This window comes from Coffea eugenioides, chromosome 6 (genome assembly GCF_003713205.1).
Source record: "Coffea eugenioides isolate CCC68of chromosome 6, Ceug_1.0, whole genome shotgun sequence".
NCBI classification, from domain to species: Eukaryota; Viridiplantae; Streptophyta; class Magnoliopsida; order Gentianales; family Rubiaceae; genus Coffea; species Coffea eugenioides.
In genome coordinates, this window is record NC_040040.1 from 27,414,894 (window position 1) to 27,440,721 (window position 25,828).

Consider the following 25,828-nt stretch of genomic DNA (forward strand, 5'->3'; position numbering starts at 1 on the left):
GGTAGGATTACTAATTTAATGACCAAAATACCCCTTAGTTTGTAAATTCTTTTTAATAAAGCAATTTAATATTTCATAAAATATTAATAAAATAATTTACTATAATAATAATAATAAATTTATTATTTTATAACTTTTATTAAAATATAGTAGTTTGAAACTTTGAATTATAGAGTAAATCAAGGGTTTTGATATATAAAAAATCCGATTCACTCAAACTTAACCCTCTTGGGCCCTTAAAAATAGGTTTGACTTAGTTTTTAAACCTAAATTTGAAATCCAATTAAATAATGGGCCAAGTTTTGATTAAATTGGGGTTGTATCAATTAAAACCTAACCCATTTACAAGCTTTAAATGAACCGACCTCAAGCCAATATAGAAAATTTTTCTTTGGGTCGAGCTTGAGCTTATAACTTTTATTAAAATATAGTAGTTTGAAACTTTGAATTATAGAGTAAATCAAGGGTTTTAATATATAAAAAATTCCATTCACTCAAACTTCGCCCTTTTGGACCCTTAAAAATAGGTTTGACTGAGTTTTTGAACCTAAATTTGAAATCCAATTAAATAATGGGCCAAGTTTTGACTAAATTGGGGTTAAATCAATTAAAATCTAACCCATTTATGAGCTTTAAATGAACCGACCTCAAGCCAATATAGAAAATTTTTCTTTGGGTCGAGTTTGAGCTTATTGAAGTCCTCATTCATAAAGCCCAATTGATAGAATTATGTATTTATATGGAATTTGGTCAAGAAAATAAGCTTAGTAAGAGTAATTTAGTCTAAGGGCAATATAGTCCTTTTATTATGATGTTAGTAGGGACAAAGTAGTTAAAAATTTTAAATTAATTAATAAGGGTAAATTAGTCAAAAATTTTAAAATAATGAATATGGGAAAATTAGTCAAAAAATTTAATTTAATTAGTAGGGGCTAATTAGTCCATTTATTATTATATTATTATGTGAAAATATGGTTATATAACAGTCAGTATAAATTTGTATCATTCATAAGGGCAAATTAGTCCAAATATTGTTATGTTAGTAGTCAAAGCAAATTAGTCAAAAAAAACTTTAAAATTAATTAGTAGAGACAAATTAGTCTATTCATGTTATATTATCGTGTGAGAGTAGGATTATATAATTATAATAGTATAAATTTGCATTACTGGTAAGGATAAATTAGTCTAAAACTTTATTATCCTGTTTGTTAGTCATTTTGGGACAGTGGCGGAGCCAAAAAAAAATCTTAGTGGGGGCAAAAATAATACTTAAAATTTTTTATTTACTCTTTTTTTAATTTTTTGAGCAAAAAAAAAATAAATTCACTAACAAGTACAAATGATATGTATATTCCATGAAAAACATAAAAAGACAAACTCAAAATTATTAATGTAATAATAATTTGGGAAAATGACCTGTTTCATCCCTTACATTTCACAAAAATATTCTTTTCGTCCCTCACTTTTAAAATGAAGCAATTTCATCCCTGACATTTAAAAATTAAAGCTATTACATCCTTGAACCCAATTTTCAATCTGAATCAAACCACCTATCAACCTGATTACAAATTTTAGAGGTATAATTGGTAGATCACTTGGTTAACTCAACTTGAATATTACTCAACTTGAATTCCTACATTGTCATTGTATACACTGATAGTTTTATGTACCTACCATATCGTTTCAATTTAAATTTAAACACCAAATTTTGTATTTATGATACACATTTCGACTCGCAAACGAATATACTAACGATGCATGAAAAGATTTACCCAAAAGAAAAACCCGACTATTCCAAAACAAATAATGGCCTTTATGTTATAATATTTATTTTTTTGGTTTGATAAATGTCATGTGAATATGATGAAATTGACCGAGTGACCTATCAATTCTATCTCCGAAATTTATTATTGGATTATTGGATGGTTTGATTCAGATTGAAAATTAGGTTCAGGGATGTAATAGCTTTAATTTTTAAATGTCAGGGATGAAATTGCTTCATTTTAAAAGTGAGGGACGAAAAGAATATTTTTGTGAAATGTGAGGGATGAAACATGTCATTTTCCCTAATAATTTTATTTCAAAAACAAACTAAACTATTTACAATTGTTCACGACGAGTTTTCATATTTTGATAACGGTTTACAACTTTCTCATTTTTAATTTCACGAAGTATATTTTTCTCAATATAAGTAACTAAACAATCATTCATCCAAGTGTCTCCCATTCTATTTCGTAACCAATTCTTCACTATATTCATAGCTGAAAAAGCTCTTTCTACTGTAGCTGTAGCAACAGGCAAAATCAAAGCCAACTTTAAGAGCATATAAACCAATGGATACACAATATCTCTCTTAGTCTCCACCAACCTTTGAGCTAGATCAGAGATTTTTCTTAAATCGAGAAATTCCTTAGCTGATTTCAAGTCATTAATATAAGTATCCAATTCAGTGTCAAGTGCAAGAATATCCAACTTAGAAAACTCACAAGGATAATGTTCTGCAAGACGAATCAACTTTTTCTTATCAAATGCTGCAAAGGAATCACTTGGGTTCAAGCATGCCATACACAGAAGCAACTCCATATTGATTTCATTGAAACGATTGTTGAGTTCTTGGAGTTGTAAATCTATGACAGCACAAAATAGCTCAACTCGATAGTGGTGAAGGTTTGTAATTTGCTGAACTTTTCTTCGAGATCTCCCACTAGTAATGAACATTTCATCCATTTTCGGAATGATGATCTCATGTTTTTCACAAAACAAACAAACTTCATCAAGTAAAAAATCCCATCCATCTTCCCTAGTAGCTTGTAATTGTTGCTTGGAAACTTTGACCAGACCCATAGCATTCACAATATCTTGATCCTTCCTTTGTAATGCTTCAGATAGTGCATTCGTTATTCCCATGATTTTCTTCATCAAGTGTAAAATAAATGCAAATTCAAAAGATTGCAAAGAATTAAGAAGTGCATATGCTTGACCTCTTTGCTCCACCAGGCCATCATTTTCAATTATCAAAAGAACATCTATTACAGAATTATACGCGATAAAAATTTCAAGTCTACAAAACGACAAGAAAAATACACGACAAATATATGATATATAAATTTAGGAAAATATGTAGGTACAATCTCTGGGGTTTTCTCAAACTTGTGGAGAGTTTCTCTCGATTGTTCTCCTCGAACGCCAATCCAAGGGCTTCGTAGCTTGTTCTTGGATCCACCACCGATTCCTTCAAATCTTGATATGGAAGATTTGAAGGATTTGAAAATGTTTGGAGGTTCAAGCCCTGATATATGGAAGACTTGAAGAGATTGAAGACCCAGACCTTCGTAACTTGGAACTTCACCACTTGAGTGTATGAGATGCCTCCTGGTGTGTGCCTCTGTGTGTCTGTGTCCTTGATTTGGTTGAGAGACTTCTATTTATAGTTTTAGCAAGAGGTAGAGGTTGAAAACATGTGTACTACTTTACTTGTCTTGCAAGACGTGCAGTCATATTAGGACTGTATCACTTTAAATATTATCTCTTCATTTTGTATTAATAAAGAGATAATACCAATAACTAATTCCTTGATTGGCCAAACTTGTAGGGACACGTGACGTGGCGCCATTTGATTGGACAAGCCATTGCAATATATAAGAAGTACATATGGATTAAACGACTCCAAATATTATCTTTTTAATAAGAAATAAATACTTAGATATTTATCCAATAGACAGGTGACATGATATGATTTAGTTGGGGAAGATATCCCTGCAATTTGACTTGACTTGGAACACCTCACTTGACATGTGACAAAATATAATTGGCCATTTAATAACCAATTTTCCAAGTGTACATAACATATGGCAATATCCGATTGGACAGAAACAAGTCATAAAAATAATTTATAGACCAATGGTAATTTCAAGAATTAATTAAAATTTCATTGTCTACAAATGCCCCCTCGAAACTTGTTTGCGAAGAGTAAAACTTGAACGGGCAAGTTTCGACTTTATAATCTCCCAGTTTGTTTAAACGAAATACGTTGATTTTCTCCATTCACTCGCCATTTAAGGAAACCGAACTCTATGCTCCATTAAGAATAATAATAATGGCCATCAACTTTAATTATAACCTTTTGTCCTCAAGAGAGCCCAATATATTCATATGGGGAACATTGCATATTGCTTGCTTAACCATTCACGTGCAAGGCATTTCAAAAATGAAATCATAGGAATCAATTGATCTTCCATGCATTCTGCTTACCAATCATACACGGAAATCATAGGAATCCAATTGATCATAGAAATCATAGGAACCCACGGAACTCCACCGCTTCCAAACTTCAAGACCACTTATCCCTGTCGGCCTCGGGAACTTGAGCGGCAAATCATAAGAAAATTCCTCTAATATGACTAGGACTCTTGAATCAACAACTTCCGTTCCTTGTTAGTCTCAAAGTCCAAACGATCTAGAAGTCCGAATACCAACTGCAATGGAGCCTATCACCGGCACGGAGCCAATCTCCTCAAAACTCAAAAGACTTCGCGAGGAATTGTTTTTCTTCGACCAAAAGACTTTCAACTGATATAGAGGCCTAATTCTATTCGAACTAAAGCTACGGTCCTGCTTATTTTTCCTAGGTTTTAGGATCCCTTCTTCACTATAAATAGCTAAGTCCGGCCGCCAGTTCCTTAATAACAGAGAAGCTGAACGAGTTTTATTCTTTGCTTCATCGGATTATCGTCAGTGTGGCTGTTGCTATTACTGCAGTTGCTTGCTTGTTCTTCAAAACACGACTGTCGCTGCTTAGTACCAACCATTATTGCTACTACCAAATTGGCGCCTACCCACCATTGTGTTCTGACGACACCGCCTTCTGTCTACTAGGTACCCAAAGCTCTGCTTCCCCTACTTTATTGTTTGAAAGAAACTTTAGCAACGGCTCTTGCATGCTTATTTTGATTCACCCTTGGTGACTCAAAGGTGATTGGTACTTGAAATTTGCATCTTATGCATGTTACGTGCTGAACTAGTAGGATAACATAGCCCTCTAGTTATCTTGCAGCCCGGTTCCAATTTATTTCAAGTCCAATATTTAGCATCCTATTTGATCTGCTCGTTTCCCCATTGCTCATTAAGAATTTGGTTCCAACGTTGTGCACTTGTTCCTTCATGTAGCCTTCTTGATAAACACCTTTGCCGAGGCACTAGTTGAACATGTATCCTCCTCTTTATTGACTTTGCACGAAGCTTCCCACCGCAAGAATTGATTATATTATGGCCGCCATGTCTTGAACTTGTGGGCAACGCACTGTTGTTAAACCACGAGTATCTCTACCACCTTGCATTGGAATCTTGACGCTCTATAATTGTCCAATAGATCAAAGTGATTTTTTTTTTAGAGTCTCACCCCAAAATTGAATAACACGTTAGCTACCGTAATTGCATACACGACTCCTTACAATTATGACTCCACTGATTCATGTTATTGCTCTTCTTGATATCCGAAGTTGTACGACTATCTTGCCAAAATTTTAACATTTTTATTGATCATTCATCGGTGTACCATCTCACTTTTACTTGCCTTTATTGTCGGCTTTGCTGTCTTTTGACCAATAGAGACAATTGGAAGCTGGTTATCACCTTTGCCGCGCCGCAAGCATCAATCATCATCCATCGATTGCACTCCAATAATTTTCTTTTCGCTCAACAGGTACTTGAAGCCCCCCCTTTTTTTACTCGCAATATTTAACTGTTACGAGAAGTTTCGGTCAATTGAGAAACTTAGAGCCTCACGTCCTTACCAAATAAATTCTCAAAATATTATTTGAGAATGAAGCTTGGGTCTCGACTGGAAGATTGAAATTAACCAAATGACGATTGGCTCAAAATATTATTTGAGGTGTCTTTTGAATATTATTCGAAATCATGTATGCCCTTTAAATATTATTTGAGAATGAAGATTGGCTCAAAATATTATTTGAGCTATTCCTTAGGGTTGGAAATTTTATCTCAACTTCCACATCACTTATTATTTTTTTGCATCCCAAATATTTCTATCATACATGATTTCGATCTTAGCTTTATTGACTTGCTTCTTTGTAGAGAACCAAAACCGTGCTTGAAGAACAGGTTTAAGCAATTTTGGGGACTTGAGAAAAGGCAAGGAAATTCCAATTACCAAAAATTTGTAAGAATTTCCCTTCATCCTCTAACATTTGATAAAATTTCAGCAAGCATGCAAATTAAGGATTACACCACGCCATTGCCACATATTTCATTGACGGATGAACGGGGTGGACCTCAATCAAAGAGCTTGTCACTACATGTTTACAAACCAGCAATCGGCCCGCTCACCGAGTTTTTCATACCCCTTGAAGGATACTTTCATCTTGAAGATTGGACTAGTAAGTGGACCAAAAAAGTGGTGGCACCATCGACTTTCTCTACTACGTCGAGGGAAGAAGAAGTGGTCGTATTAAACTCGTCACTTCACAATAGAGATCCAGAAATAGCCAAATTCACGCTTCCGTTCGTGAAATTCAATATTGATAAAACTACATGGAAGATCTCTTCGTCATTCTTTGGCGATGCGTGCTTCACTTCTCATTATTGGGAATGGGCCGAGGACATCCTCGGAAGGTATAAAGAAGTACTCACCCGTGCTAGCATATTTGAAGCCATCTACGCGTCGAGATACTCCTACGACCGCTGTGAAAATATCTTGTGAGCCTTCTTCAAATATTGGTGCCCTTCGACGAACACACTCCATACGCCCGTTGGGGAGTTGTCCATCACACTTTGGGACCTTTATCTACTTGGTGGTCTTTCGATCGATGGCTCGTTCTTCGACGAAATTGTTCCTTCGGCGCAGGAGCTCCTCACTCGTGACAAAGAAGGGAAGCCACTTCTCCCCGAGAGTTGCAGGCACCTCTTTTCCGCTTACTATCACCTTTGGACGAATACCAAGGGGTATGGATGAAGGACTGGATTCGCTTCTGGTTCAAAGGAGAGGTTAGGTATAAGACTCCTCCGAGTAGAGCGAATAGAAGGAAGACCACATCTAAACCAAAAATGACTTACAACCCTTCTGGAAGCGTGGAGTTTCACGACCTTACCGATACGAATGATTTCAATGTCCCTTTTGACACCCTGGGTATCCCAGGGTCTCTAAGAAAGGAAACCTATATTGCGGCATTCATAGCGTGTTGGATTTGTAAGTTCCTTTTGCCAAGCAAAAAGGTCGATCGTATTCACCCAAGTGTTTTCAAGGTTGCATGCTTAATGGCCACAGGAAAAAGATTTTGTCTTACAATTCCCGTTCTTGCAAGCATATATCATGGGTTGAGGGAGATCGTCCACGCCCCTAACTTTGGAGAATGTGGGGTAACTTTTCCAATCCATTACGTCTATACTTGAATTGGCCAATACTTCGATGTATATTATGAAAACAATCAAGTGAGTAGCCACCACGCGCACATGACAAGATTTAGTGGTGAGAAAATGGCAATATTTTATGGCCGATCAGAAGTTGAGAAAATCTTCAAAGAAGTGAATCCTTTGATGCTTCCCAAATTGTGTTGGACCGAGAATGAGGAAAAGGTGCTGCTTGACGATGGATCCTTATCATCGAGGCTTACGAGCTACTTCATTAGTCAACGCTCTTGCCATTTAACTCTACGTAAGGACAATACTTTCATTATTGAAAAATATAATCCTTGCAGGTTTAGCAGCCAATTCGGCTTTTGTCAAGACATTCCCAATAACTTGAAAGAGATCACTCACACTTATACTTTGGGTGAGACTATTCAACTATGGGACTCCTTAGTTCGCACGCAGACGCAATCTCGGATGACTATACCCACGCACAGGAAGCATCCATTTGATCACAAAAAATTATGATGTCTGGTGGTCGACTCGGTCAAATAGTGTCTCCTCAACTCCCTTTAAACTCACTGTTAAAATTTCTCAGCAATCATTGAAGAAGGGTAAGGTCACCTCCGCCAACGACTCAGTGCATCATAATGGAGTTATAGAGATTGTAACGGGTCTTACCTCATCCACTTTGCGGAAGAACAAAATTATTAGCAGTCCCTCGAAAAACATTGCCGCAAAAAATAAGTTTTCCAAGGACTCTCAACAGGCTATCAAAGAGGTGCAACCAGTGATTCCAGCAAAGAAGACGCCGCCCAAAGTTTCAAAATCCTTATCGGTGACTCGCACAGAAGAAGATGTCGAAATCGAAATGGTGGACGATCGTGACTCTATCGAGACGATAGAAAAGGAAGGGACTCAAATTCAGGGCATCATACCTACCCAAGAAGGAGCCCATTCATTGGCGAGCGGTAGCAGTAGTCAAGACCGTCATTGGAATCGATCAAAGAAGAGGACATCCTCTGACTTGGAGGAGGTTTCCTTTATACCACCGTCAGTTGGAGTGTCGCCACTTAAGGTGATCATCTCTCCATTTTTCTTTCTTTTTTTTTTCGTAAAATTTTTTTTTGTAACTTTTTTTTTTTTTCCAGCCCCCGTTTCTTGAATTCCGTCAAGAAGGTGTTGGTAACAATTCACCACCCGAACTCGAACCTGATATAATTTCAAACAACAAAAGTGACGAAATAGCTATCAGTACTCCAAAACAATTTACCCCCAGCGGAGGTACCTCATCAATGTATAAGAAGGAGTTAACTGGTTCGCACAAGACCCGAAAGAGGCCTAAACCAGCACTGGTTTCAGAATTTCATGGGCAAAAATTGATCAAAGAGCATCGAAAGAGATACTTGTAGAATTTGTGGATGAATTTTCGCGGGCAGATTCTTGACACTCCTATTGAGCAGATATCTTCTTTAAAAGAGTGCGCAGAGGAAATTATTGCGGAAATCACAAGAACGAATCCTATCAATGGTCTCCCTTTAAAGGACTTCTTGATAGAATTGTTTGCCAAGGTGGAGGCATATGATGTTTTGACATCTTTATCATGGGAAAAGATGAGTAAAGAAGCACATGCAGAACTCCTTTCCAAAGTGACCGCCCAACTCGGGAGAGTTAAGGCGAAGAAAAAAGATCTAACTTATCATCTGAAAAGTTTTGAAGAAAAGTTGCAGTCCATTGAAGACAGGAAGAAAGTGTTGCAACAGGAACTTATCAATTTGGAGAAACAAGGCCTGAAAATCAGCTCAACTATCGATCAAAAGTATGAAACTTTTGAGGAGATCCGGACTGAAGTAGCCGGGCACATGATGAGCTCTCCTCTATTGAAAGTACCGGCATCTTGACTGATGACGCAGTGAAGGAATTTGAAGACATGAAATCTGCACTTGAATCATGCAAACGAGCTGTAGTGGGTTACAAATTTGACATTTAGACTTTTCACCATGTCTTTTCCTGAATTTGTTCCATTTTTTTTTATGTAATGAATTTTTCCCTTTTTTTTTAATAATAAAATGCTTTCTGTTCCTTATCTTTTTTTTTTAAGATACAAGAACTCAAATGGAGCATTTTATTTATTTTATACTTTTTTGGAAAGAGAAGATTTTTTTTTTTGCAAGGAACAAGGATTTGATTTGGAGTGGTGTAACTGAACTTAGAAGTTGCCCTCCAAACTGCCTACGTATCCCAACAATGGAATCAAGTCACACGTAATTCCTGCCGTTCATATTTTAACCTCATGCGGGTCAGGAGTATCTATTTGTTTACCACCTTAGATTTGGTGAAGTGTTTCAGTAGTTTAACCACATACTACATTATTGGTGGTTGTCATCCACAGTTTTAGCTCATGCGGGCCAGGAGTATCTAACCGGTTCCTGATTACGCATAGTACCTTTTTAGGTACTTGCCATTGATGGGGCCAACCCTTAATCCATCTTCAGCCACCAACTTGTACGAGCCATTTGTATATACTTCGCGAATGACATATGGACCATCCCACTTAGGAGTAAACTTTCTTTGTCCGCCATGAGTGAGAATGATTGGTCTCCGAACGACGAGCACTAACTCTCCAATTTGGAAAGAGTGAGGTCGGACGTGCTTATTGAATGCTTTTGAAAGGCGAGCCTGATAGCACTCAATCCGTTGCTGAGCTTCCAATCTCTTTTCGTCGAGTGCTTCTAACTCCTCAAGGCGAAGACGAACATTATTTTCTTCACTGAACCCTTCTTGAATTGCAATTCTTAGCGAAGGTATTTGACACTCAAGTGGAAGAACAGATTCAACACCGTAAACAAGCGCGTATGGGGTTGCTTGTGTAGGAGTTCGAAAAGTAGTTCTGTATGCCCAAAGCGCTTCTCCAATTTGAAGATGCCAATCCCTTTTCGATTTATCCACGATTTTCTTCAACAGATTACATAAGATCTTGTTGAATGCTACAGCGAGTCCATTTGCGACAGCGTAATACATGGACGAATTGTATTGTTTGAAATGAAACTTTTCACAAAACTTGCTCATTGCTACATTGCAAAAAGGCTTACATTATCGGTGATGATATAACGCGGGATCCCATATCGATAAATGATGTGCGAGCGAATGAAATCTACTACATTCTCCTTTTTGACCTCTCTTAGAGGAACCGCTTCGGCCCACTTTGAGAAATAATCTGTTGCTGCCAAAATGAAAATGTGCCCTCCAGAAGACTTTGGGAGCGGTCCAACTATATCCAAACCCCAAGCATCGAACGGCCAAGAAACTACAGTTGGATGCAATGGTTCAGGAGGTTGACGAATGAAATTGCCATGGAATTGACAAGCTTGACATCTTCTAGCAAAATCGATATAGTCTTTTACCATCGTTGGCCAGTAGTATTCCATTCTCTTAATACGAAAGTGTAATTTCGGGCCAGATTGGTGAGCACCACATATCCCAGAGTGAGCCTCCTCCATTACTTGCATGGCCTCATCTTCTCCAAGATATCGTAGAAACACCCATCGAATGATCTTCTATAAAGCGTCCCTTTGTAGTAAATGAAACGTGGCGCTCGACGGCGTATATCAACCCTTTTTTTGGGATATTCAGGTAACTTCCCATGGTTAAGGTAATCCATAATGAGATGACGCCAATCCTCCTTTTCAATCTCATGGACAAAAATATGATAAGTATTTTCTTCTCCACCATCATTTTCTTCATCGAACATCGGAGGTATGACTCAATTTTGACATATTGAAATTTGATTTCGATGAGAAGGTAGAGTGATCATGGACGCCACCCTTGCCAAAGAGTCAGCTTGTTGGTTGAAATTCCTAGGGATATGTTCTATAGTGACATTGTCCAGATATCCCATGAGTTGTCTTGCATACTTATAATATGGAATTAATTCAGGTTTCTTGACATCATAAATACCAAGAAGTTGATTTACCACTAATTTGGAATCACCATAAACCCTAAGATGCAACTGCTTTATGTCTACGGCCGTTTCCAGATCGAGAATCAATGCCTGATATTCGGCCACATTGTTTGAACATCGACATGTTAAAGTGAAAGAGTATGGCAATATATCTGATTCAGGAGTATAAAAGATAACTCCTGCACCAACTTCGTCACGGTGCGCGGCTCCATCGAAATACATCGACCATGGGGATTCGACCATAAACACTTTCTCATCGGGGAGTTCATCAGTCAAATCCCACTCGGCAGATATGGGATGATCGACTAAAAAGTCTGCCAATATTTGTCCTTTGACAGCTTTCGCAGGTACATAAATAATTTCAAATTGTTGAAACTGGAGATACTATCTCGCGAGTCGATCAAACAGTACAGGTTTTACCTTGACATATTTAATGAGATTAGACTTAGATATGAGTCGAATAGTATGTGCTTGAAAATAATGTTTCAATTTCTGAATGACAAATATAAGTGCCAAACACAACTTCTCGATGGGTGAGTAATTTAATTCATTAGATGTCATCATTCGACTCAAGTAATACAGTGCATTCTCCTTACCTTCATCGTTTTCTTGAGCAAGTAAGGCCCCAACCGACCGTTCTTGTGCAGAAATATAGAGAATCAATGGTTTTCCTGGAATGGGCGCAGCCAGCACTGGGGGATTCATGAGGTACGTTTTGATGCTTGTAAAAGCATTCTTACACGATTCATCCCACTCGAAGGGTACCCATTTCTTCATCAGTCGACTAAAGGGTTGGTATCGTCCGGCCAAATTAGAGATAAACCTCCGGATATAAGCCAACTTCCCTTGAAAGCTCTTCAATTCATGAATATTTCGCAGCTCAGGCATGTTCACAATGGCATCAATTTTAGATCGATCGACCTCTATTCCCCGTTGATAAACGATGAAATCGAGAAACTTGCCAGAAGTGTCCGAATGCGTACTTCAAAGGATTCATCTTCAGTTGGTATCTCCGAAGGCGTTGAAAAACTCTTCGAAGGTCTTGAATATGATCCTCTCGTTTCTTTGATTTTACCACAATGTCATCAACGTGGCACTCCACATTTCTATGGAGTATATCATCAAATATTCTTTGCATTGCCCTTTGATATGTCGCTCCAGTATTTTTCAAGCCAAATGACATTACTTTATAGCAATAAATTCCCTTGGGGGTGCGGAAGGCATTGAGCTCCTCATTCTCGGGCGCCATGCGTATTTGATTGTAGCCAGATGATCTATCGAGAAAAAATAGTGCTTCATGCCCGATTGTAGCATCTACTGTCAATTCTGTGATGGGAAGCGAAAAATCATCTTTGGGGCAAGTCTCATTTAAGTCTCGAAAATCAACACAAATTTGAATTTGTCCATTCTTCTTCCTTACAGGGACGATACTTGAAATCCATGTCGGATATTTCACTTCCCGTATGAACCCAGTTAAAATCAATCTATTTATCTTATTTTCTATTAGAGGAATCAATTCGGCCCGAAAGCGCCTTTGAGTTTGCTTGACAGGTTTTGTTCATCGCTTGACAGACAAATTATGTACGGCGATTCTTGGATCCAAACCAGACATTTCTGAGTAATTCCAGGCAAAGACGTCCCTGAACTCGAGCAGCAAATCAACATACTCTTTCTCTTCTTCAGGACTCATACAAGAGCTTACGTAAATTGGGCGAGGATCGTCGCTTGTGTCAAAGTTAATCTCTTTTAGGGTATCGACTGTATTTTTTACCCCTTGTTCAAGTTCAGGGGGAGCGTCATCCGCATCTTTTCTTCTTCTTCGAGATCACTGATCGTAATATGATGACAGGAAGCCATACTTTCTTGACCCTGTTTTTCAAAAATGGTTTCGATTCTTACATTGAATAAGTCTCCATAGTGCATGAAGAAATTGGAAACTCGCTTTCTTGGTCCGTTCTTCTTTATTGGAGTAAGACTTTCTTCCTTGGCAACTTGGTACTCTTACTTTTTACCGCCTAATCTTTCATACACGGGCGGTTTCAAATTTTTCAGTTGCGGGCCAAGTTTGTCAAACACAGAAGTACGCTTTGACTTATTTCCCAACCTATCGAACACAGATCTCTTTCGGCTTGTGACCTCTATCTCTTCGTTCATATAGTTACAACTTGCCCTTTTGATCATTATACGCACTGGAGAAGGCGGTTGATAACCAAGACTCATCGATAAACTTTCAACGTTATAACTTTTTCCTTTCAACATTTTTTGCGTAGATGTTAATTCATGAGTCTTCTCGCCAGTCACCTCAGGAGGGAGTTTGCCCAATGCATGCTTCTCATTTGAGTTATAACCGGTCTTAGTAAGAAATCTGTATGCATTTGGATCAAAATCTTCTTGAGTCCGATTAGTTGGTAGTGAGTAATGTTCTACTACCGGTTCTTCTTTGAGACGAACAAATCCTTGCAAGTTCGCTTTCTCATTTTTAACAGGCTCTATCTCGGTGAGCGGAACATTTAATGTATCATTCCTGATAAAAGAAGACTGATCTTCTTCTCTCCTTGATCTTCAAATATATCGCAAAATGGGTACTTTGAAATCTTGACTTTCTTCCTTCACTGATTCTTTTCTTTTTGTTTCTTTCTGAAGGTAAAATTTGGCATCAGTAAAGTGAGCCTCGGTCTCAGTGAAAGGTTTGTCATCGGCAGTAACTTTCTTAACTATACCATCTCGATAATATTTGAAACATTGATGAAGAGTAAACGGTATAATTTCATTCTCATGAATCCAGGGTCTTCCCAAGAGCATGTTATAAGAGATTTTGGCTTCAATGATATGAAATAACGCATTTGAAGACAACTCACTAATGAGCAATTCAAGTCTTATAAGGCCAATTGCTCTTTGCCCCCCTTGGTTAAATTCTTGGATCATGAGGCGGCTCTGGGAAAGTTCATCGCTTGAAATTTCTAATTCTTTCATAGCACGTACGGACATAATATTGACAGCAGATCCCCCATCAATGAGTATCCGATTCATTTTCTGTTCTCGGACATACGCGCTAACAAACAAATGTCGATTGTGGGTTTTGAACTCAACAGTTAAATAGTCATCATAAAAAATGATGGTCGTTGCACAATTCACTGGTGATTTATCATCGATTTTGAGTTTTTCCTCAAATTCTGTGCCAATTTGTGTGACTTGAGGATTTTCAGCTTTAACGACATTACAAGAGGTGGAATTATCAGCATCGTCACTTAAATATCCCTTGGGTATAAATTCTCTCAGTGTCACGGGCTGTCGAACCTCTTGAAGGAGCTGAAAATCTGAAGGAATTGGTTTTGCGGCCACTCTCTTTTGTTTCTTTGTTGCATTTCATCGTTTCATTGTCACTTTAGGCTTTGTCGAACGAATGCTTTTCGAAAAGATGTACTTCTTTATTTTTGGCTTGCAAGTCCTCTTTCGAGCGACTAAAGTCCATCATTCGTTATCATCTTCAATAACGTTTTCAATTGAGGATTTTTCAAACTCCTTAGACAAAATACTACTCGATGTAGATAAAACTTCTATCGGACAACACATAAATCCAAACATTATTGTCGTTTGGTTTGCCGATGCTTTATCTTCCTCGAGAAGGATTTTTCCTTGACGGGCCAATTTCATAATTTTGTCTTTAAAGACAAAGCATTTGGTGAGAGGGTGACCAATCAAGCGATGATAACAGCAATAGTTTGGATCATTGACTTTACCGGCTTCCCCTGGGCGCTTCATTTCGGGAAGTTCAAGGAATTTCTCCTTGAAAAGATCATCAAACATCCCTTGTAAATCAGATTCAAGAAATGGGTATTCTTTTTCTTGCATCTCTTTTAACATGGGTCTTCTTACTGACCTATTTTAGGATGGATCCAACTTCTCAGTGACTTTTCGGCTCACTTTGGTAGCAATTTTCATGGGGGCTGTATTTATTGTCATGAACTCCTTATTACTGAATCTTGAAGGAGGCTTGCCCCCTTTTTTATTTTCTTGCCTTTCATTGCTTTGACGAGATGGCTGCACTCGCGGAGCTTGAATAGGAAATCCATCAGTTGCATTGGCCATGATGCTTAACTTCATATCATGAGCATGAGTAACTAATTTTTCAAATGTGTTTGGGCGTATACCCTGTAGAATGTAGTTTAGGCTCCAATGCATTTCTCGAATGCACATTTCTATGGCAGAGGGTTCAGACAGCTGTCCTTGCAGTTGAGACTCAGACTTCTCCACCTATCGATGTAGTTGACCACAGGTTCATCCTTCCATTGACGAGTGTTAGTCAATTCCAGCATACTAACGGTTCTTCTAGTGCTGTAAAAGCGATTCAAAAACTCTTGTTCCAGCTGTTCCCAACTGTCGATGGACCTCGGAGTGAGATCAGTGTACCAATCAAACGCGTTGCCCTTCAAGGATCGGACGAACTGTTTGACTAGCAGGTCACCATAGGTTCCAGTATTATTGCAGGTTTCGACAAAATGGGCCACATGTTGTTTTGGACTACCCTTCCCATCGAACTGCTAAAATTTAGGCGGTTGATATCCAGCAGGCATTGCTAGGTTGTCAATTCTAGCAGTGTAAGGCTTGCAGTAGGTAAAACTTGACTTTGAACCACCCTTCTTTTTATCTTTGATCACGCCTTCAACAAGTTCCTTCAGTTGTTCCACGGGGATAGTTCCATCGGCGGTCACATATACTTCCTTCACCTTGTCCTTGCCTTTGGATGAGGGAATTTCACGCTCTTGGTGCTCCTTCGGGTTCACATGACTTCTTTCAAGAGCGTGATGTTTTTGGGTGAGCAGTTGGGCAATAAGAGCATCTTGATCCTTGATGTGTTTCATCATAGTCTCCATCATCTTGGACATGTTCGAAACTTGTTCTTCGAGACTTAAAGTATTTGTCATCATAGCAGGCATTGCAGCAGAAGAAGCAGCATAATCTTTAATAGAAAATCTTGATTGAAGAGTTTCATGTGAAGAGACTGATCCAGTGCTTGATGAATCATCATCATGTTTAGAAATTTTCGATTCGGGTCCAAATTCGAGCATGGCAAGAGCCTTCTCAATCGAGGCAGGAACGTTTTGGATTCCCATCGTGCAAGAATAGCTCATTAGTGATGTTGAACCAAAGACGGGAGTTGACGCCGATGGAGCTTCCATGCTACTTTGGGTGGAAGCTCTCGTCATACTCCTTGTCACAGGATCAATAGCGCGAGTATTTGTGGCAACATGTGCAGTTTCCTGAACAGGTTTGACATTAGCAGCGTTGGAACGAACAGTCATGGACTTGTTGTTCTTTGGTGCCATTGGTGATATACGTAGTTGAATATTCGAAGAGAAGAGATGGAAGGCAGATATGGTCCCACTGGACGTGCCAAAAATTTGTAAGCGATAAAAATTTCAAGTCTGCAAAACGACAAGAAAAATACACGACAAATATATGATATATAAATTTAGAAAAATATGTAGGTACAATCTCTGGAATTTTCTCGAACTTGTGGAGAGTTTCCCTCGATTCTTCTCCTCGAACGCCAATCCAAGAGCTTCGTAGCTTGTTCTTGGATCCATCACCGATTCCTTCAAATCTTGATATGGAAGATTTGAAGGATTTGAAAATGTTTGGAGGTTCAAGCCCTGATATATGGAAGACTTGAAGAGATTGAAGACCCAGATCTTCGTAACTTGAAACTTCACCACTTGAGTGTATGAGATGCCTCCTGGTGTGTGCCTCTGTGTGTCTGTGTCCTTGATTTGGTTGAGAGACCTCTATTTATAGTTTTAGCAAGAGGTAGAGGTTGAAAACCTGTGTACTACTTTACTTGTCTTGCAAGACGTGCAGTCATATTAGAACTGTACCACTTTAAATATTATCTCTTCATTTTGTATTAATAAAGAGATAATACCAATAACTAATTCCTTGATTGGCCAAGCTTGTAGGGGCACGTGACTTGGCGCCATTTGATTGGACAAGCCATTGCAATATATAAGAAGTACATATTGATTAAACGACTCCAAATATTATCTTTTTAATAAGAAATAAATACTTAGATATTTATCCAATAGACAGGTGACATGATATGATTTAGTTGGGGGAGATATCCCTACAATTTGACTTGACTTGGAACGCCTCACCTTGACACGTGGCAAAATATAATTGGCCATTTAATAACCAATTTTCCAAGTGTACATGACATATGGCAATATCCGATTGGACAGAAACAAGCCATAAAAATAATTTATAGACCAATGGTAATTTCAAGAATTAATTAAAATTTTATTGTCTACAAGAATCATACACAAGAACCAACTTTAACAACAAGCCAAAATGTGAACCCCAACGTGTATCACAAGCTCTTTGAAGGCTAGTTTCTTGATTTAAACCCCGACCACTCATAAGATCTCCAGTCATTAGATCATCAACGACTTTCTTAAGGTGTTGTTCTCTAAGAATTTCTTGTCTTTTAGATGAACCTTCAAGAACATGCACTAAGGTAGACAATGTATTATACATAGAAGAGACTTGGACATGTTTCTTTGCAACCCCTACAAGTGACAATTGCAGCTGATGTGCAAAACAATGAATATAATATGCAGAACCATTTTCCTTCATGATCAAAGTTTTTAAACCATTATATTCACCTCGCATGTTACTAGCACCATCATAATCTTGACCACGGATTTGTGATATGCTCAAACCATGCTTTGAAAATAAATCATCAATTGCTTTCTTAAGTGAAAGAGCAGTAGTATCTCTTACATGTAGAATACCAAGAAAACGCTCAATCACATATCCATGTGAATCCACATAACGGATAACAACTGCTAATTGCTCCTTTGTTGATGCATCACGAGATTTATCACATAAAATAGCAAACAATCCATGTCCAATGTCATTTACAATAATGCTTGTAGTCTCATTTGCCAAAGCATTTGAAATATCCTTTTGAATATTTGGAGCAATGAGTTTGAGATTTTTAGAGGCATTTTCAAGAACAACCTTTTTTATATCATCATTATGACCCGCAAGGAAGTGCAAAAGTTCAAGAAAATTTCCTTGATTTTCAGAGATATCAGATTCATCATGACCATGAAAAGCCAAACCTTGATGTAGGAGAAATCTAGCACAATCTATTGAGGCTAATAAACGAGTCCGATACTCAGCCTTCATTTTCTCTGATTGCTTAAAAAATGCCACTTCGATGTGCTAATTTTGATTTAATAAACTTTGACATTTACTCCAACTCAGATTGTGTGCGTTATTAGGACTACCAACATGAACATCAAATCTATCCTTTTTTTTTTTCCAATTTGTGAATCCTTCCTTAATGAAACTATCACCACCAGATTGTTCGCCCACATCTGGTCTGTATAGATAACAACATAAGCAATAAGCGGCATCTTTTTCAATACTATATTCTAACCAATTCTTGTAATCATCAAACCAGCCCCGAACAAATCGACGCATCTTTTTTTCTTTCTTTGTGGAAAAACATGCTTATGAGGTTGACATGGTCCCTTTTGTAAGTAATATCTCCGAATTTCATCTTGAAGGTTTGGATGATAATCCCCAATTTTTTTTCTTTGGGCTGGATCCGCAGGTAATTCATCTAAGTTAATTTCCAAGTAACTTCTTTTATTGTCATTTTTTGCACTTTCATTATCCTTGGCTTCTTCTTTATTAGATGACTCTTTTTCCATTGATTTCCTCTTGAAATATCTCTCCATAGCTAAAGAAATTAAAATCAATATATAAGATACTAATCCAATTAAAATATTAAATGTACAATAAAATCTAATAATCTATCTAAGAACTATATTACAAGTTAAAGTTATTTATTAAATCATTAATCACAACATATCATTACTATATCAAATCATATTTATTCATTACTATATCAAATCATTAATCACAATATATGAACCTAATCAAGTTAATTAGACAAAAGGATCCATACAAGAATAATTTAAAAGTTAAAATATATGTCAAATGGCCCTCTATTCATCATTACATTAACTCCAAATAAGAAACTAATCAAGGAAAATAAAAAATAAATTATAAATCTATAAAATCACCATTTCACAAGTTAAAATATTTATCAAATAACCCATTTATTAGTTATTACATTAACTAATTAATTTTCAAATTTCTCTAAAACAGTAATAGTCTCATGCTCTAGAAATATATTTGCAAACAAATTTAAAATAATAATAATAAGAAGTAATTGTTTAGAACCTGATTTTGATGGTCTCCCAAAATTGGTGAAAAGAGTTGCAATCAGTGGCGGACCTAGGTCCCTTTACTTCCTTTGTGCCCCGTATCACGTTATTTAATTAGAAAGAAGTCAGCTTCAAGGACTAGTTTCTTGCAGTTGAACTGAAGAAAGCAGGTCCTGGTTTTCAAAAAGCCTACTCCTTTAATGGAATACTGCGTGAAGAAGTCAACAACACCATTTTCATGACAGGAAAACTAGGATTGGACTATTTGATGGGAGAGACCATTTTCAGTGGGGACAACCAAGAGCCAGAAGAGGAAAGAGAAATTGGGGAGTGGGGACAAAGGAAGTAAATGATTAATGATGATTGGATGAAATAATAAAAAGAAAGAGTAGTTAGTTGGGTGTGGAAGAAGAGGAGTCGTGGGTTGTGAAGTGAAATGAGGGACCACAGGAGTAAAGGGAACTTGGGTAGTGGGGACCAAAAGTAATGACTGATATAATTGGTATTTGGTCCTTAAAGGAGGAAAGTGAATGATATAAATTTTGTGACCCATTCTTTCATATTTTTTTTAAAAAATTCTGGGGGCACCATTAAAATTATGTCAAAATTATAGGAGTAGTATAGGAATTTAAGGGGGGCAGTGGGGGCCCGTGCCCCCCCCTTTAAATCCGCCCCTATTTTGGGATGACTAATACCACTTCCTCAAAGGGATTATTTTATACCATAAATAGAGGATTAATTTGGTTAGTTAGAATGTGTCATTTCATGTATAAAGTGTAACTAAATATGGGATGACAAAAAATGATTAATCCAATCATGTGTCATCCTATGATCCAAACGGACGCTTTCTGTTTTGGTAAATGATGCGGAGAAGGGTAGTAACATTAATCCACGAGAAACTCAACAAATTTTTGAAATAGCATAAGCTAATTTGAAAAAGGCTGATCGAAAGAGACAAATAATTGAAGCAAATCTAGGGTGGTTCTTGACTTAGGATTGCTAAGTGCTATGCCTGCCGTGTTATTTTCTTTTCCAGGCCACCCCATTTTTTCATTGATCCACGTGAATTATCATCAACCATATAGACTAAGTGTGGAAGCCAGGGATCCACGTCGGCGTGGTCGTCCACCACGTGTCCAGATGTGATAGGCTAGCTAGTGATGACGTGGCTGGGTGTCCGGTTGTGTTTTGTTTTTCTTCTCCTTTTGTGGTCAAATAGTAGAGTTGTTGCTTGGTAATGGGTCGTTGGGCTCAGAGATTAGTTAATATTACGGTTGTAGCCATTTGATCTTCGCCTATTTACATCCCGACCTGTTATTCTACGTATATGACTTCGTTGTTTTATCAAGGGTGTGTTGGCAATGTGGCTTCTGTCGTACATCTGGATAACCACAGATTACGTTTCTTCTTCCTTGAGCTCACCACCGGAGCTCTATTTTGGGTTCTACCGTACACTTTTCCTATGATTTTTTCTCTTTCTTTCCTGGGGTGAACGTGATGGTACTCATAAAAGTGGTTACTTCTCCAACTTCCTTTGTTGTTTCTTCTCTTCTATTTTTCTTTGTTGGTTCTTCCTCTGCTGTCAGAGAGCAGGTGAACTACTCTTGCAAACAGCGGCCCATGTCAAATCACACCAATCTCTCTTCGATTTTTTGATACAAAATGTCTAGGGTTACAAAATTTTACTATCCTCCCTCTCTCTCTCTCGAGACTTCTGTCGTCCCTCTCTTTCTTCTCCTCCACTCAATGGCTTCTCTCTTCTCCAGTTCTTGCTCTCTTTTTATATTTTTTTATTTATCTAATATGCATAAATTTCTGATCTTGCAGGTGAAATATTAGAAATTTCCTCCAACACTTTAATCAGATTTTGTAAGTTTTCTTTGATTCCTCACTCTTTGTTCGTACAGTTCTACCAAGGTCACTTGTTCTCCCGCTTTTCCTTCAGTGCAGCTGTGGCAATGGCCTCAAGAATTTCCCCACAGATGTCAAAATTTTTTCCCTCCTTATTTTATCTTCATATTTCTGATCTTTTTCTACACCATCATCTTCCCAAATCTTTCTTCCTCTCATCATCTGAATCATGAGTGAGTTGGATTATCCACCATTATAAAAGAAATGTGGAGATCACCATTATCCACCATTAGAAAAAAATGTGGAGATCATTTTTCCTTTTAAACTTTTCCTCATCTCCTTTTCAGAAATTGTCATCTCCATCGGTGATTTTTGTGGATTTTTTTTCCTAATACTTGATTGTACTTTCTATGGTGTTGTAGGTGGAAAGGTTGAATGTTTTCTTTGACTCCAGATTCAAGGTAAGTGTCTTACATGACTTTCCCTTATCTTGAAAGCCCTCAATTCGTTTTCTCATATGCTTTTACCCTCATCTCTAAGATTTTTTTTTGTTTTTTATTATTGCTTTAAGAAGGAATAATTTGCCTTTCCTGTAATGTACTGTGCTCTTTATGATGTTTTGGTACGAGCATTTTTTTTTGTTTTCATTTTGCATTTTCTACTGGTGCTGTAATTTAGGAATTTTTTATGGAGAGCAGTGAAGGAGGGGATGATAAGGTTCTGGATGGTTTAGCAAGTTAAAAAGGTTTGCTTTTTTCATACCATTTTCTAAATAATCAAGAACATTATAATTGTACTTTTTCGGATTGAAATATCTTATATTTCACTACATTTTGCCAAAGGATTAATATGGAATGGCTTTGGAATATCTTACTGATGGATTATTCCTTTTTGCTTTTATAGAAGTGCTTTAGCTAATTATTTGACCAGAGTTGGAATAGGGCAAATGCCAGTACTGTCATAGGAAAGTGTGCTTTAGATATTGGCAGCTTAATTATTTGCCTATTCTTCTCTTTGTAGTGTGTTAACCTCTTGTTATGGTTAGTGGCTTATGATTTTGAGTGCATCAGAAAGTTTTGAAGTTTCACTTTGGCTTACTATTACTCATTAAGCTGCAACACTTCTTACAGGTTTTGTCCCTTTTTAAGTGGAAGTTACTGATAACCATTTACCCTTTTTAGTGATTGATGATAATAATCTTTGAGCAAGCAAACAAAAGTTCCATTTTTCCTGTTGCTTACTTCATCATGGGATTGATATTCCTTTGGAATCACTCCATCTACTACAGTTCTTAATTAAACAAATGAAAGATTTGTTTAATTGGAAAAGGCTGCAATGATTTTGATAATCCTTTATTGTCATGAAGTATTGTTCATGATACTGAATTATTTTTCTAACATGTTATTGTGCATATCTGGATATGGAAAATGCAATGAATCATTCCCATGCTGAATCTATCGGTGTAAATACAAATAACCTCCCAATTTCACAACCGGATTCTACAGAGAATTTGCTCAGTATGGTTGATACACTGACAAGAAACAAGTCTATAGCTGTGGTTGTTGTTGACAGCGTAAGTTCCTCTAAAATCCGAAAGAAATATACAAGAACATTCTTAGATGGAAAATGTTATGATGCCAGAGTTTAGTTTAGAAAAGATTGAGTGTGCTTTAAGGAATATATGTTTTACAGATATCTTGAGATTGTACTGTTAATAGAATTTGTGCCTCTAACTGAGTTATTGTAGATTTCCTTGTGCATTCTTGGAGTACAAATGATATAGATTGTGTTCTAACATTGAGGGAGAGATGGTGTTGAGCTTACCTTACCATTATGACTAATAAGTTAAAAAAGGTTGTTCCATTGTGTTTTTACTGATTATTTGTTGTCTTTTTGTCATGTTCATGCTTCTTCCTACGTAACTGTAGTTTCCATTATGTTGGGACTTCAAGGTAGTTCAAAAGTTTACCTGGAACCTATGACCCTCTCGAAATGATTTTTTTTAACTTCTTTAAATTATGTCAGATTGCCTTTGAGTTATGTTTGGTCAATTTGCACAGTTTTCCGTATGTATGGAAGGATAGATGTAGTTGTACTTCTACTTCATAGAAGCACAACATATCTCTTTATTTGTAATATAGATGTTGTTCTTTTATTCCCACATCAAGGCTAGGAATTTGCTCTGCAAATTGATTTTCTGGAGATTTCTTTTGTTCCTTGCAAGTTAACATGCCACCTGCAATTAGGTTATGTTTTTCCTCTTTGGTCAGCCTTGATTCATTTATGTGCTTTGCATAATGTGTTTTCTTGTTTAATTTTGTAGGTGGCCGCTCTTATTCTGCAACTTGAAATTGACAATGTTGAGGTTGGCTCCACTAAAGGCATACAATCTCAAATAATGACGAAAGCACTAAGAAAAATTCACTATTCATTGTCCATTCTTATACTCTTATCATATTTGTTAATCAGATTTGGGCTGCATTAGAATTTTTTGAGCGTTACATATTATGTTTGCATGGCAGCTGGGTTTATCATCTATGAATTTTCGCTGTCTAGGTGCGAGTAAATCTGAAGTTAGCCCAGGAAAATTGTCCAGCTGATCAGGTAACTTGTGGTGGGAATGCTTTACCATTTTATGTTGCTGTGCGTATGAAACTATTCAAGAAAGCTTTGCTAAAGACTCGGGATAAGGTAAATTTTCCATGCCAAACCTTCCACCATCTAATGGTGTTTTAACTTGAAGAAGAATGTTATCTGAGGTTCTGATTGTGGTATTTAACATTATCTCTTGAATCATATGCATGTTTGCGAGAACACTGTAGAATGTTATATGTACTTAAAATTGGTGTTACTACTGCAAGAAAGAAGGCTTTTCTAATATCTCATACAAATTAATTCTTAAATTTCAATTGCTAGTCTTTTGTTTGCCATTATAGTTTTTCTTGTAACCTGAGTATTGCTGAAAGATGTGATGTAACTGCAATGTTAAGAGAGCATTTTCTAGGTTTTGATATTCTTTCTTTGGCTTGATTAATATTTACAAGCTGAAGAGAACTTGTTTGAGGTTTGTCATTTTCTTGGCACATGTCCACACTATGTTTAGTTCAAAAACTCTGTTAAGTTTCGTGTTTTCAGCTGCTCTGAAGAACTCTTACTGCTGATGGGATATTTATCTTGATCTTAACTGGTTGAATACTGTATTGTTCTATAGTTACTGGAGAATTTTCATCAAATAACCTTTTAGATTTTCTTGGAACCATTGTGACCCTTTACTTTTCTCTGAATGAACAACATTTTAACATGTACACACAAGAAATAGGGGTCTAAGTGGATGAATAGTCATATGTATAATTTGGTGTTGTTAAGACCTGCTATAAAGTTCATGAATGAAAATAACACCTTAGGTTCAAGGCTATTTCTATCCAGGCCAGGAATAGGAACTATTTGCCGTAAAATGCCTTTAGAATACAATTCATTTTCTTCTGCCTTCTTAGGACGAAAATTTCTGAATAACAACTATCTCTGAGCTGCATTACCCATAGAAACATTAAATGCATATGAGAATGGTCTATTTCTTTGTTGATTTCTATGCTTTTTGCGATTGAGATCCTTCAAGGAGCTTTACATTCTCATGAGTTTTTATGCTGCTCAGGCTACTGGTCTTGGGATCTGTGTGAAAGTAATTAGGAATAAACTGGCACCTGCAATGACAAACGCTGAGCTGACAATAAAATTCAGGCGAGGTATCTGCTGTGAGTCTGAGATTTTGGAATTGGCTTGTGAGCATGGAATTATTTTGAACAAAGGTGGTAGCTATTTCATAGAAGGTAAAACTTTGAACACCCAAGAGGAAGCTGAAGATTTTCTTACTGCAAATTCTAGTGTGTTGGATCACATAGTTAAGAATTTGAGGTGTCAGTTATTTGAGAGGAAATCAAAGCCAAAGTAGATCTTGTCAAACTTTTATTGGCATCAAGCATTCAATAGCTCTGGAACTTGGCTAATCTCCCGAAATGTTTAACCCCGCACTAAAATGTAATTCATTGCGGAAACATGAGTAAGCAGCACATCAAGAATCAAGCATCGACAAGGGCTCAATTTCTGTAGAATACAAAATTCTTCCATACTTGATGCAGAGTTGAAAGAACGAAGGGTAGCTCAAGTGTTTGGTCTGATTGTGTCATATGCCCATTACCAGATGAATTAAATCGAAAGGATCTTGATCCGTTAGAATTTGTTGCATCAAGATTGTAGACAATTTAGCAAGGTAGAATATGCTGGTGAAACAGTTAGTTCTCCTGTATTTAAATACTGGCTGGGATTTTTGTACGTTTCCTGCAAAGTTGAATGCTATCAGTCAGCCATTAGATTTTTACAAAGTGAAGGAAATAGCTTCTATGTATTATACGTTTTTGTT

General features: G+C 37.1%; 1 protein-coding gene and 2 pseudogenes across 1 annotated transcript; 1 reads left to right on the forward strand and 2 right to left on the reverse strand.

Moving 5' to 3' along the window:
• Positions 1-2,100: 2,100 nt before the first annotated feature.
• On the reverse strand, positions 2,101-2,907 carry LOC113773999. Its single transcript, XM_027318581.1, has one exon. It carries the CDS (start codon positions 2,905-2,907, stop codon positions 2,101-2,103), a length of 807 nt encoding a protein of 268 aa, XP_027174382.1.
• A 14,710-nt stretch (positions 2,908-17,617) lies between these two features.
• Positions 17,618-19,068, reverse strand: LOC113774000 (annotated as a pseudogene).
• Positions 19,069-22,816: 3,748 nt separating this feature from the next.
• On the forward strand, positions 22,817-25,405 carry LOC113774001 (annotated as a pseudogene).
• The last annotated feature ends 423 nt before the right edge of the window (positions 25,406-25,828 follow it).

Excerpts from the sequence above, each read along its gene's own strand:
- LOC113773999 (XM_027318581.1), bottom strand. The coding sequence starts at position 2,907 with ATGGGAATAACGAATGCACTATCTGAAGCATTACAAAGGAAGGATCAA.